This window comes from Schistocerca americana, chromosome 3, assembly GCF_021461395.2.
Source record: "Schistocerca americana isolate TAMUIC-IGC-003095 chromosome 3, iqSchAmer2.1, whole genome shotgun sequence".
In the NCBI taxonomy this organism is placed as follows: Eukaryota; Metazoa; Arthropoda; class Insecta; order Orthoptera; family Acrididae; genus Schistocerca; species Schistocerca americana.
The window spans coordinates 971,747,992-971,763,812 of NC_060121.1; the positions used below are offsets into that span (position 1 = coordinate 971,747,992).

General features: G+C 36.5%; 1 protein-coding gene across 1 annotated transcript in view; it reads right to left on the reverse strand.

The window, feature by feature from the left end:
• LOC124607439 (proton channel OtopLc) overlaps positions 1–15,821 on the reverse strand; it is a 736,982-nt gene that overhangs the window by 40,023 nt on the left and 681,138 nt on the right. The window contains exons 12-13 of the mRNA XM_047139769.1: positions 14,426–14,710; positions 3,211–3,391 (exon numbers count right to left, since the gene is read on the reverse strand). Of these exons, the coding sequence (XP_046995725.1) occupies positions 3,211–3,391; positions 14,426–14,710 (466 nt within the window). The remainder of the gene's footprint in view (positions 1–3,210; positions 3,392–14,425; positions 14,711–15,821) is intronic.

The following is a 15,821-nucleotide window of genomic DNA, read 5'->3' on the forward strand; positions in this document are numbered from 1 at the left end:
GAGGGGAGATAAGACGGATGCTGCTAACTATCGGCCAATATCACTACTGACAAGTTTTTCAAAGGTTTTAGAGAAACTAATGCATGCTAGGATAGTTAAGCATCTCAGGGATCAAAATATCCTGTGAAAGTCAGTTTGGATTTCAGAAAGGTTTATCAACAGAAGATGCAATATTTGCATTTGCTGGCGAAGTCTTGGAATCCATCAACAAAAAACTGAAGGTGGTTGTGACCTAACAAAAGTGTTTGACTGTGTCAGTCACCAGATTAATACAAAAATCTGCACATCTCAGTATAAGTGGTTCATCAGGGAAGTGGCTTGACTCATACCTGTCAAACAGAAAACAGAAAGTTGTAGTAGATAGTCAAAATGGAGTCCCATTATCTTCAGAACGGGATACCATCACATGTAATGCCCCAAGGCTCAGTTCTTGGCCCCCTACTTTTTATTATCTTTATAAATGATCTGCCTCTCTGTACAGAATATTGTAGATTCACCAGTTTTGTTGATGACACTACACTACTTATCGATAATTTAGTAGATAAACTTGAGGAAACAGCAAATAAGGTTTCAAGTGGAACAGTGAACTGGTTTAACATTACTGACCTTTCTTTAAATTACAATAAATTAAACTACATTCAGTTCCACACAACATTGAAAGACGAAGAAATAGTAGTAAAAATAGGTGAGCAGGTGATAACCAGGGTGGATACCCCAAAATACCTAGGCTTGCATATTGACAGCAAACTGAACTGGTCAAATTACATCCTGGATCTATGCAAAAGATTGAGTTCAGCAACTGATGCATTGTATCTTCTTGTAGAAGTATGGAAACCGCAAAGGCAGCCTGTTGTGGTTATTTTCATGCCATTATGGCATATGGAATTATATTTTGGGGTAATCAGTCCCTGGCTAAAAAAGTACTGTGTGCACAAAAAAGAGCCATAAGGATCATATGTGGAGTCTCTCTTAGAGCCACATGCAGGAATCTTTTTAAGAAATTTGGAATCCTTACATCCACTGTGCAGTATATATCCTCTTTGATATGCTTCATAATGAAAGAAAAATCCATTTTTACACTGAATAGTGAGTATCATAGTCATGAGATGAGAAGAAAACATGATATCCACTATGAACAAGCAAATCTAAGTATGGTAGAGAAAGGAGTCCATTTCACTGGCTGTAAGATTTTTAACGCCCTCCCTTCAAGAATTAAGTGTTTGGTAGAGGATGAGCTCTTGTTTAACCCTGCAACTGCTCTGAACGTGTTTACGCGCGCCTCCAGTCCTTCTGTCTGGTACTCTGAAAGTGTCTACATGTAGATATGATCAAAGTAAAAGGTAGAACGACTTGTGGCACATGTAAACATGTTCAGAGCACACAGGGACAGGTAGAAAGGTGCACGCATTAACACATCCAGAGCAGTTAAAGGGTTAAAAAAACTTTAACACAGTTCCTATTTCAAAGATCATTTTATATGATAGAAGAGTTCCTGAACTGCAGTGTTTAACATTTCTTGTATTGTTAAATGCAAATATATGCCCAAATCTACATTTGTCATCCTGACTATTCTTTGCAGTAAACACATATTTTGCAATATTTATTTTCTGTAACACTTATTATTTTGTAATATTTATTTATCTCTTAAAATTGATTTTCTGTCGTAGAACCTAAGTTACTGTTTACTGTAATACGAAATCATTTTGTTTTGTTTTTATGTGCTACCACAGATTTCTGAAATGTTCCATATCCTGTGATACTGAAACAACATGGATCACCAGAACAAGAAACAAATAAATATAACAAGCAGAGATCATCTATGGGGAAATGGAATCTTGCTACCATGAATATAGGTCTGAAATACCCTTCACTTTCAATGATTATCTGTACATTATTTAGGGTACATCATTTTGTCCTCTTTCTTCTCAGTCTTCCAGTTCTCTTTTTCCTTTTGCTTCTCCATCCCATCATCTCTGAGTGATGTTTTCTACTGACAACTTTATTTCACATTTTCTTACTATTATTCTTGTATCTTATATTTCCCACCATTCCTCTTCTGCCTTTGATATCTTTTTTTTCTTCAGTTGCACTTAATCTGATCCCTACACCACCACATCTCGGCTGACGTCAGTGAGCCAATGATGCTGAAGGTCAATGGATATCGGAATGCTAGATGCCTTTGAGAGAGAGGTACTTTGAAGAATTGTTGGTCCAACCTGTGAAAGAGGAAGATGGAGGAGGTGGTATATTATATATAAAGATCCACCCGTTAGAAGAATAGTGAAATCAGCCAGATTGACATGGGCGGGGCACGCGGCACAGATGAGTGATACAGAAGATCCCACAACCACAAGAGTCTGTGTATGTATGTATTTTTACTAGAGAAAGAGCAAGAACTTGAAAGCTAGTGTGATTTTTCCATTAGGTGTTTATGTGTGCCACACGTCAGTCCACTACAGGTGAGTGATTGCCTTTCCTCTATTTTATGTATATTTTCCATTCAGGAATTTCCATTACTATTGTCTTCTTCTATCTGTCTTCCACACACACATAAACTGAAATCCTCATGGTGGTTTCTGTCTTATAAATTTAGGCTGATCTCTGGAACTACTGTAGGGATTTTGATATAGTTTTCACTAACAGATAGAGTGATTCACAACGAGAGTTTGTAGAGACAGGAGATAGGCATATGGCCGTCTAACTGCAGCGCCAGGCTGTGACCCACTGTCACTGGGACGCCTGTGTGAGCTTCTGCTGATTACCTAAACCACTTGCAGTAGAGGTGTTTCACATATTACACTGATAAGAACAGAATTTTTGGTGTATAGTTAGTGTTTATGAGGTGTGAAAGGAAATGTGGGTAAAGGTAAAAAAGAAATTGTAGCTCAAGCCAGGCGGCATTGGAGTCGGGCAGCTGACAAGTGGCTGTTAACTTCTACAAAGCTGGCACAGCAGTCTGGCAAGAACGGGTGGTGTGGCAGCTGTCACAAGATATCACTTCAAATGCCAATTAAATATGGAAATATAACATTTGTGCCTCCAGAGAACTTCCCTGGAGTGTGTTGCTTCAAGAACAATCAGATCCATGCATGCCTACACACACACACACACACACACACACACACACACACACACACACACACACACACACAGAGAGAGAGAGAGAGAGAGAGAGAGAGAGAGAGAGAGAGAGAGAATATTTTAACTCACCTGAACAATTGACAGTAAGCCAGTGCACACAATTAACAACTTGGGTTCTTGTGGAAAAGCAGCCAAGGAGCCAGCTATCACACTAAATACAGCATACACAAACAGACCAAATGCAGATACTCTTAGGAGAATGTCATTCAAATCACTCTGCTCTTCAGCACGGAATTTGAGACTCTGTACTCTGTAAGAAAAGAAAAGAAAAAGAAGAGAGACATTTCCTCAGTAACTTAAGAAGCAAAGGATTGAATATTGATATCTTAAACCATCAGCAATATATGAAGTACAGAGAACAACTTAAAATATAGGAGGCTGGAAACCAGTCTGTCTGTTATGTTTTCTGCTCCCATAAATAACTAAATTTTTTTTGGTCTTTCATTATGTATCTAATGCAGCTGCATACATAATATGTACATCTAATATGTACAGGAATATATCAAATTGTTATTTATGTGAAATTTCATTTAGATCTCTAAGTTTTTTACATTTATCTGCCTGAATACAATGATGCAATTAGTTTTACTAGAACCCTGAGGAATTAAAAGTTATTGCTTATTAAATTTACTACAATGTCTAATGGGAAGAAATTTTTAGCTAATGGGCAGCATATGAGGTACTGTTACCACTCATTCGAAGGCAGACATTCTCAACTTTCATAAGAACATCTTTTAAATTATCTGAAACTAATTAACTTACAAACTAACTGTCATTAAAAGTATAGATGCTCATAATTTTGATTGCCTATTTTGCTTTTAGCCTACAAGATTCTAAACTTTGAGAATATAATTTTGGTAGCTATATTCTTTCAAGAATCAGACAACACCTTTCACTAATTAATTACATCTCTAATTAAGATTTTGAATAATTTAGAATAATAGAAGATTGTGAATGTATGCTTTCCCGTCGTATACAGCTGGCGAAGAGTTCTTGGGCTTCCAGCCGGCTGGAAGTAATAGAAGATTGATTTCAAGGTGCATGCCATACTTGTAATCAAGTACATCATACTTAGAAGCATAATAACGATGTGTATAATTTTATGATCTAACCTTAAGCATTTTTTATAAACCAGATAATAGTAAAGCCATATAGGCCACACAAAATAGCAAAATCTAACCAAGCCAGTTTTAAAATCAATAACTAGTTTCAGAAATCATATCATATTCTTCTGTCTTTAAGTAGCCACACCTCCCATCAAAGTCTGCAGTCAGCAACTGGCAACCAAACAGCCAGCATCTCTATGTTATATAGTATTTTCAGTCTGCAGTCAGTAAGATTAGATTAGATTAGATTAGATTAGATTAGATTAATACTAGTTCCATAGATCATGAATACGATATTTCGTAATGATGCGGAACGAGTCGAATTTTCTAATACATGACATAATTAGGTTAATTTAACAACATACTTAAGTTAATATAACAACTTTATTTTTTTGTGTTTTTTGTTTTTCTTTATTTTTTTATTTTTATTTTTTTTTATTTTTTAAATATATTTTTTTTTCTTAATTTATATCTAAAAATTCTTCTACGGAGTAGAAGGAGTTGTCATTCAGAAATTCTTTTAATTTCTTCTTAAATACTTGTTGGTTATCTGTCAGACTTTTGATACTATTTGGTAAGTGACCAAAGACTTTAGTGGCAGTAGAATTCACCCCTTTCTGTGCCAAAGTTAGATTTAATCTTGAATAGTGCAGATCATCCTTTCTCCTAGTATTGTAGTTATGCACACTGCTATTACTTTTGAATTGGGTTTGGTTGTTAATAACAAATTTCATAAGAGAGTACATATACTGAGAAGCTACTGTGAATATCCCTAGATCCTTAAATAAATGTCTGCAGGATGATCTTGGGTGGACTCCAGCTATTATTCTGATTACACGCTTTTGTGCAATAAATACTTTATTCCTCAGTGATGAATTCCCCCAAAATATGATGCCATATGAAAGCAATGAGTGAAAATAGGCGTAGTAAGCTAATTTACTAAGATGTTTATCACCAAAATTTGCAATGACCCTTATTGCATAAGTAGCTGAACTCAAACGTTTCAGCAGATCATCAATGTGTTTCTTCCAATTTAATCTCTCATCAATGGACATACCTAAAAATTTGGAATATTCTACCTTAGCTATATGCTTCTGATTAAGGTCTATATTTATTAATGGCGTCATACCATTTACTGTACGGAACTGTATGTACTGTGTCTTATCAAAATTCAGTGATAGTCCGTTTACAAGGAACCACTTAGTAATTTTCTGAAAGACAGTATTGACAATTTCATCAGTTAATTCTTGTTTCTCAGGTGTGATTACTATACTTGTATCATCAGCAAAGAGAACTAACTTTGCCTCTTCATGAATATAGAATGGCAAGTCATTAATATATAATAAGAACAACAAAGGACCCAAGACTGACCCTTGTGGAACCCCATTCTTGATAGTTCCCCAGTTTGAGGAATGTGCTGATCTTTGCATGTTACGAGAACTACTTATTTCAACTTTCTGCACTCTTCCAGTTAGGTACGAATTAAACCATTTGTGCACTGTCCCACTCATGCCACAATACTTGAGCTTGTCTAGCAGAATTTCATGATTTACACAATCAAAAGCCTTTGAGAGATCACAAAAAATCCCAATGGGTGGTGTTCGGTTATTCAGATCATTCAAAATTTGACTGGTGAAAGCATATATGGCATTTTCTGTTGAAAAACCTTTCTGGAAACCAAACTGATATTTTGTTAGTACTTCATTTTTACGGATATGTGAAGCTACTCTAAAATACATTAATTTCTCAAAAATTTTGGATAAAGCTGTTAGAAGGGAGATTGGACGGTAATTGTTGACATCAGATCTATCCCCCTTTTTATGCAAAGGTATAACAATAGCATATTTCAGTCTATCAGGGAAAATGCCCTGTTCCAGAGAGCTATTACACAGGTGGCTGAGAATCTTACTTATCTGTTGAGAACAAGCTTTTAGTATTTTGCTGGAAATGCCATCAATTCCACGTGAGTTTTTGCTTTTAAGCAAGTTTATTATTTTCCTAATTTCAGAGGGAGAAGTGGGTGAGATTTCAATTGTATCAAATTGCATAGGTATGGCCTCTTCCATTAACAGCCTAGCATCTTCTAATGAACACCTGGATCCTACTATATCCACAACATTTAGAAAATGATTATTAAAAATATTTTCAACTTCTGACTTTTTGTTCGTAAAGTTTTCATTCAATTTGATGGTAATACTGTCTTCCTCTGCTCTTGGTTGACCTGTTTCTCTTTTAATAATATTCCAAATTGTTTTAATTTTATTATCAGAGTTGCTGATTTCAGACATGATACACATACTCCTGGATTTTTTAATAACTTTTCTTAATATAACACAGTAGTTTTTATAATTTTTGATAGTTTCTGGGTCACTACTCTTTCTTGCTGTCAGATAAATTTCCCTTTTCCGGTTACAAGATATTTTTATACTCTTAGTAAGCCATGGTTTGTTACAAGGTTTCTTACGAGTATATTTAACTATTTTCTTGGGGAAGCAGTTTTCAAATGCATTTACAAAAATGTCATGAAATAAATTATATTTTAAATTGGCATCAGGTTCACGGTACACCTCATCCCAGTCTAACTGCTGTAGGCTTTCCCTGAAATTTGCAATTGTTAAATTGTTGACTGAACGTACTACTTTGGAGGACTGTTTAGTATTGCTGAATGGAGCTATGTCATATATTGTAACTAGCTGTGCACCATGATCAGAAAGACCATTCTCAACAGGCTGAGCATTTATCTGGTTAAACTTATCTCGGTCTATAAAGAAGTTATCTATCAGTGAGCTGCTATCCTTTACCACCCGAGTAGGAAAATCAATAACGGGTGTCAAATTGAAAGAACGGAGTAATACTTCAAGGTCATTTTTCCTATTACCCTCTTTCAGAGAATCTACATTGAAGTCCCCGCAAATAATAATTTGCTTCCCCCTGTCTGACAGATAGCACAACAAGGAGTCCAAATTTTTCAGAAATAGATGAAAATTTCCTGATGGGGACCTATATACAGTTACAATTATAAATGTGCCTTTATTTAATTTAAGCTCACAGGCACATGCTTCTATATGTTTCTCTACACAAAACTTTTTTGTTTCTATACTTTTTGCACAATGATAACTTTTGACATATATGGCAACTCCTCCTTTCTCCATATTTTCTCTCATTACATGTGCAGAGAGCTTATATCCACTTACATTTACCTTATCCATATCAGTAACAATGTGATCCTCAGACAGGCATAGTATATCTATTTCATTCTCAGCTTCTAAATCTTCTAAACAAACCAGAAGCTCATCTACTTTATTCTTTAAACTCCCAATATTTTGATGAAATATACTTACATTATTTTTAATTACAGGAATAAGCTCTAAGAGCAAAACAAATGTCTGTGACCGGTTAGCACTCTGACAACACAAATATGTTGGTTAAAGTGGAAGTCCTGGGTGAGGTAGCCAACACTTAGCACCTCATGTGAAAGTCCACACTCTGACATCATATGTGTAATGTCTATGTATCGTATCTGTAACCTCAAAGTGTTAATGTTGGACCACAATTATTTACTGAACAATGTAATTAATTTCGGTGACTGTACAGCACCTTAGATCATGCGCACTGTTAATAGCATATTTCTCTCACTGTATGTTATGCTACTGTGAAGTTCAACAAATACTTTTCCTCTGATTCATGATTGCATTAGATCTCTTCCACAAATGTTTATGAAGGAAGAGATGTGCATCTCTTTACTTGTATAAACTGTGGTCTGTAAAACTGGAACTGGGCATCAACAACACTATAGACACATAATGTAGGAGGAGCCTTGTTGTGTGGTCTACATCGTTCGGTACTATCCCTTATAGTATCAGTTTCCAGCATATTATTTCAGTACATCAAGACACGGAACTCCCAAGCCAAGTGCAACAAAAGGCGAGGGGTATTCTGCAACTTCAACAGAAGATTGGCTTAAATTATTCTGTAATACTACTCATGAAGACGAAATGTAGGGAGGCAAAATGTAAGAGGGTTTCAACAGGTGTAAGACAAACAAAAATGGCTGTTTTATCTGTTATTTGATATCAGTGGTGGTGGTGGTGGTGGTGGTGGTGGTCGTGGTGGCAGTAGTAGTAGTAGTAGTAGTAGTAGTAGTAATCATCGTCGTGGTTGACATGGTAACAGGAGAATTAATTTGAAGTCTACCTTGACAAATTATTTATTAATCGACTGAGACAAATGCATGCAACATTTTTTTGTGTAGCACACACAGTACAAGATATTATTTAAGACTTTGTTTAAAACATGATTATTATTGTTATAATAATACAGCATGGGCATAAAGTCCCCATACCCCTTAATTTGAGTGAGCAGTGTTCTGTCTTGCTGCAGCCATGTGCATTCTGTGAGGCTCTTTTTGCATTCTGTGAGGCCTCTTTCTTCAAACTGAGGTATTAAGCAGGTTTGTAACATGCATAAATAATGCGTGACATTCACAGTCCCTTCAAAATAAGTATGGGCTAAGAATATATATGATGTCATCACTGCCAATATCATTACACAAGACAGGTGCTTTCTAATTCGACTGCGTAATGAGGATTCTCTTTGCCCCAAATGACAAGACTTCTATCACGAGCAGTGATAAAAGGCACATTCATTTGAACAGATAAGTTTCACATCTTACACTGCATTTGGAAACCGAGTTAACAAAGCATGGCCTGCTCATTCCGTTATGTATCCAATAACTCATTTATGAACGTTGGTCAAAAACATCTGCCCTTAAGGTCTTTTTTCATGTGATCTGACATTGTTGTCCTCAGTATACTAGTTCCAAAGCATGTTTATGTGTTTACTTCATCGGAGATTGTTCAATCAAAGCAGAGACTCCAATATGTTACTTCTTGTGTCTCTTCCTTAGACTCCAAGGCCTGTCTTTAACACTTCCAAAAGCAAAAGCATTCTTTCTCAGTTCAGAAGTGTTGCCTTTCACTGTGGAGCCATATTAAATTTATTTTTTTATTTACATGTCAAGTTCCGTAGGACCAAATTGAGGAGCAAATCTCCAAGGTCATGGAACATATCAGTACATGAACTTACAACATAAAAGTAATAACAGATAAAAATAAATGTTCATGAACCTGAAAGAAAATCAGTCCATAAGTTTACGCAAGCGCTATCAGCAATATAATGAGAATCAGCTTAATTTTTCAAGGAACTCCTTGACAGAATAGAAGCAGTGACCATGAGGAAACTCTTCAGTTTCGATTTGAAAGCGCGTGGATTACTGCTAAGGTTTTTGAATTTGAGTGGCAGCTTATTGAAAATGGATGCAGCAGTATACTGCACACCTTTTTGCACAAGAGTTCATGAAATCCGATTCAAATGGAGGTTTGATTTCTGCCGAGTATTAACCAAGTGAAAGTTGCTTATTGTTGGAAATAAACTAATATTGGTAACAAGAAACGACAATAAGGAATATACATATTGAGAGGCCAATGTCAAAATACCCAGACTCATGAACAGAGGTCGACAAGAGGTTCGTGAACTCACACCACTTATTGCCCGAACTGCCCGTTTCTGAGCCAAAAATATCCTTCTAGAGTGGTAAGAGTTACCCCAAAACATAATACCATACGACATAAGTGAATGAAAATAAGCAAAGTAGACTAATTTATGCGTCGAAGTATCACTCACTTTTGATACTGTTCGAATAGTGAAAATGGCAGTATTAAGTCTTTGAACAAGATCCTGAATGTGTGCTTTCCACAACAGCTTACTATCTATCTGAACACCTAGGAATTTGAACTGTTCAGTTTCACTAATCATATGCCCATTCTGTGAGATTAAAACGTCAGGTTTTGTTGAATTGTGTGTTAGAAACTGAGTCTTACTGCGATTTAATGTTAGTTTATTTTCTACAAGCCATGAACTGAGGTCATGTACTGCACTACTTGAAACCGAGTCAATGTTGCACACAACATCCTTTACTACCAAGCTAGTGTCATCAGCAAACAGAAATATTTTAGAGTTACCCATAATACTAGAGGGCATATCATTTGTATAAATAAGGAACAGGAGCGGCCCCAACACTGATCACTGGGGCACCCCCCACTTGACAGTACCCTACTCAAATCCCACATCACAGTCGTTATCAACATTGTGAATAATGACCTTTTGCTGCCTGTTGCTAAAGTAAGAGGTGAACCAATTGTGAGCTACTCCCCTTATTCCATGATGGTCCAACTTCTGGAGCAATACTGTGAGATCAACACAGTCAAATACCTTTGTTAAATCAAAAAATACACCAAGCGTTCGAAACTTTTTGTTTAGCCCATCCAGTACCTCACAGAGAAAAGAGAATATAGCATTTTCAGTTGTCAAACGACTTCTAAAGCCGAACTGTACATTTGATAGCACATCGTGTGATATAAAATGATCAATTAACCTTACATACATAGCCTTTTCGATAACTTTTGCAACAACTAATGGCATAGAAATAGGTCTAAAATTATCTACATTATCCCTTTCTCCCTTTTTATAAAGTGGCTTTACTACTGAGTACTTTAATCGCTCAGGAAACTGACCATTCCTAAAGGAAAAATTACAAATATGGCTAAATACAGGGCTAACATTCTAATATTCTAATAGACACTCCATCATAACCATGAGAGTCCTTAGTCTTCAGTGATTTAATTATTGACTCAATCTCCCTCTTGTCTGTATCACAGAGGAGTATTTCAGACGTCAATCTCGGAAAGGCATTTGCTAAGAAATTTATATGATTTCCTGTTGAAACTAAATTTTTATTTAATTCACCAGCAATGCTCAGAAAATAGTTGTTAAATACTGTACATATATCTGATTTATCAGTAACAGAAATATTGTTACTGCATCTTTCCTGGAATGCTTCCATAACCTATCTTACTGTCTGCCATGTTTATTGTCATTTGCAGACCCACACACTTGTCACTAAATGCTCCTCAATAGTGTAACTATGACCGCTGACATCTGCCGTGGCTACAAATTAAAACTCATCTGTGACTGTGAAAAAATGTAAACGAATTCCATCAACTGTTAAGAAGCAACAAAGCTACCAACCTGCATAATAACATTTGATACTAAACAGGGGTTACAGGGGTACAGGGACTTCTCACCCACCCTGTAGATCATCATCATCATCATCATCATCATCATCATCATCTAAGACTGATTATGCCTTTCAGCGTTCAGTCTGGAGCATAGTCCCCCTTATAAAACTCCTCCATGATCTCCTATTCAGTGCTAACATTGATGCCTCTTCTGATGTTAAGCCTATTACTTCAAAATCATTCTTAACCAAATCCAGGTACCTTCTACTTGGTCTACCCTGACTCCTCCTACCCTCTACTGCTGAACCCATGAGTCTCTTTGGTAACCTCGCTTCTCCAATGTGTGTAACATGACCCCACCATCTAAGCCTGTTGGCCCTGACTGCTACATCTATGGAGTTCATTCCCAGTTTTTCTTTGATTTCCTCATTGTGGACACCCTCCTGCCATTGTTCCCTTCTACTAGTACCTGCAGTCATCCTAGCTACTTTCACATCCGTAAACTCAACCTTATTGATAAGGTAACCTGAATCCACCCAGCTTTCGCTCCCATACAACAAAGTTGGTCGAAAGATAACTTAGTCCTGGTACTGACTTCCTTCTTGCAGAAGAGAGTAGATCATAGCTGAGCACTCACTGCATTAGCTTTGCTACATCTCGCTTCCAGTTCTTTCACTATGTTGCCATCCTGTGAGAATACGCATCGTAAGTACTTGAAACCGTCCACCTGTTCTAACTTTGTTCCTCCTATTTGGCACTCAATCTCTTTATATCTCTTTCCCACTGACATTACTTTCGTTTTGGAGATGCTAATCTTCATACCATAGTCCTTACATTTCTGATCTAGCTCTGAAAAATTACTTTGAAAACTTTCAATTGAATCTGCCATCACAACTAAGTCATCCGCATGCGAGACTGTTTATTTTGTGTTCACGTATCTTAATCTCACCCAGCCAGTCTATTGTTTTCAACATATGATCCATAAATAATATGAACAACAGTGGAGATAGGTTGCAGCCTTGTCTTACCCATGAAATTACTCTGAACCATGAACCCAATTTACCGTCAACTCTAACTGCTGCCTGACCATCTATGCAAAAGTTTGCCTCCTATTCCATAATCTCGCAGAACAGACAATAACTTCCTCCTAGGAACCTGGTCATATGCCTTTTCTAGATCTATAAAGCATAGATACAATTCCCTGTTCCACTCTTAACACTTCTCCATTATTTGCCATATGCTAAAGATCTGGTCCTGACAACTTCTAAGAGGCCTAAACCCACACTGATTTTCATCCAATTTGTCCTCAACTAATACTCGCACTTTCCTTTCAACAATACCTGAGAAGATTTTACCCACAACCCTGATTAAAGAGAGAATGAAATAAAAAATACCTCAGTAAAATTGGTTTACCATAGATGTGGGACATCAAAATTAAAGGACTTACCAAATGTGAAAGAATCTAATACAACAGAACATTTCATTTCATAGGAGGACCATTTTACAAAAGGAAAATTAGGAGATACATGAAGAGGCCAGGGCTTCAACTATTTTTGACTGTTCCCTTAAAATTCTTTCCATCCATTCCTACAAATTGGTATTCTGTCACAGGTCCAACCTATAACTTATCCTGGTCCATCCTTATGCTAGTCCTGTCCCAGCCCCTTGCCACATGGATCATATTCATATGAAAGACTTGAGATCAAGCCTATTTCATATGATCACCTAGCTCATACTATTTAGTTCCTATCATTGGAATATCTTATCCTGCAACAGGAAGGTCCTCATATATGGCACATATTAGTTTCAGTGCCACCACTGCAAGGCTTTCACTGGGAGTATGATCATCTAGCAGCTTGGTCTTGCACATATTTTCATGGTACAAACTTAAGTTACAATTATGGACACCCTCAATTGAGAGCCTGTGGAAACAAAGCCTATTAGTTAAATCTACATTAACTACTTCCAGCAGCCATTCTGCTACCATAGTGATCAGAGTGCAACATCTACTGTATGTAGTTATTACAGACAACATATTTTAACACAGATTTGCAAGCAAATGTAGGCCAATTTCATGTCAAAATGACAATGAACATTATAAAGGTAAGTATCTATTTATTTATTTATTTATGCATCAACCACTGACATTTACAAGATTTGAGTTTTGATGTGTGCAGCACAAATTACATATCAGAATTAGGACACCACACATTAAGAACCATATTATTACACAACTCTTCTACCTCATATAAACATCTGTTGAGTAAAAGGTTCTCAAAGTAAGGATATTATAAGTTACTCACTATCAAGGGCTGCCTGCTTTTTCTATTAATAGGTGACAGGTTTTTATATTGAAGGAGGTTACTGTTCATATTTTTTGTTCTTTGAAATGTGACTGGCATGAGTTTCTTTCCATTTGTAATGACTGTAAATTGTCCTCACAACTTTTTTTGGCACATAAACAATATTTTTGCATCAGAAGAGTCGCCCTATAAGATATTTCCATTGTGTTAAGAGAGAGTGGAATAAATCATAGTATGATGAGAAAGCTGCACCCTTTCTGACACAGCATTTTGGCTTGCATAGTAAAAGAATCACTCACAATATTTTAGTGTATAACTAGTGTTTTTGTGCAAACCCTCTTCAGTTGTGAGTCCAAATGTATTCCTACTAATCTGACTGAGTCACCCTAATTTGCTTTTTACTCACTTCATTGCGGAAAAGAGCATACAGTTTCAGTTTTGCTTTTCTTTAATATCGTTTTGTTTTTGGATAATTAATGTGCAGACTGCAAAGAACTATTCACACATGTATTAGAAAAGTAAGGACCCAGGACAGAATCTTATGGGACTCTGGTAGTAACAGGAATGTCATTCGATCTGCAGTTATTAACTGTGTGACAACTCATTTCCTGTCTAAAAGGTATAATTTTATGTGATTCTGCATGTTGTAATCTGAGAAAAGGAATAAAGGGGAAAGGGGGAAGGGGGAAGGGGGAAGGAGGAAGGGGGAGGGGTAGGGGTAGGAACAGAGTGGCAATGAACTGGGAAATGGCACCAAACAGAATGATAATAAGTCACACTTAACAAATAAGCTGCTTACCTGATGAAGCCAACAATAGTAGCTATTATGCTGAGAGACATCAACACACAGTGAGAAACATCTGCCAGGTATATTGCAAGCAGTCCATAATCTTGATGATGTATCATCACAAAGAAAAGTATGAGACAAATAAGAGATGCAACCAAAAGCAGGAGGCCACAGAACAGGCCTTTGCTAGCACCTACACAGTCTACACGGCCTTGTCGACGAGCTTGTGCCATTGCCACTGCTCTTCGTGATAACATTGCTTCCAGCCGTTGTTCCAAATCTTCCTGTTCCACATATCTGGCAACAACATGTACAGTCAGAACAACACAATTTCTATTTTTGTAAGAAACAGACTGAAGATGAAAAAGTGTTTCTATGCTAGTCAATTAAGTTATTGGCTGTACCATGCAACAAGAAACCTTCTCAAGGAATATGATATAAATCACTGCAAGAATAATTATAAACACAAAGTACTAGGCTGTGGTATTTGACAGTAAGGACACAGAAATAGGTTCAACAGTTCAGTGGGTGAACTGTATTGAGTGTAGTGTAGTGTAGACAGCATAGTATAATATAGTATATAATTATTTATTAATCAAAGAACCATTTTCTGTTGGAATAAGATTTGCCAGTTCAATACAAGGAAAATCCAAGTCAAATAAATGGATACATAAATATACAGGATGGACCAGTTTAATCCTTAATGGGGAATAACTTGGGATGGAGATGAGATACAGCAAGATGTTTTGGATAAAAGTTGTAGGTGGCGAAGTTGTAGGTGGCATTGCTACTAATGGGCATGAACTTGAACATGATTTTCAAGGTGATTTGAAGTTACAGTGATTTTTTAAAGAGGGAACCCTAATTTTTGGCTGAAGATTTCAAAAGAGTGGCAAATTTCAGTTATAAAATGATGCATTATTCAAGATCATGAGTAGCTCAGTTAAGGTCAAACAAGGAAATATATTTTTAGTTCTAGAAGGGATTAACTTAGAATACAGGAAAGATATAGTGAAACACAATGTTAGATACAAGTTTGAATGGCCATCCCAATGAATAAGGGCTAAGGGGACTTATTCAACAACTTGTAAATCAATGATCTATGTTTTATTAACGTTTGTTCTGTTTTGCAAATGCCACAGTAACATTTATATGCTGTGATTTATTTATTTTCCCAATAAACACATTAACTAAAACTTGAAGGTCAAATCTCTTTCTGAATCGGACATCACAAATAGGAGCGTCCATGAAACAAAACTGAGTCTACAAGTGACCCCTTGTACCCCTTCTAATCTGCATCTAGCACAGTATTTTGCTATATCCCTCCTCTATTTATTTATTTTGATCCATCTTTGAGCCTTTTTTTTTGCAATCAATGTCATCATTGGGAGTTCATATACGTATATTG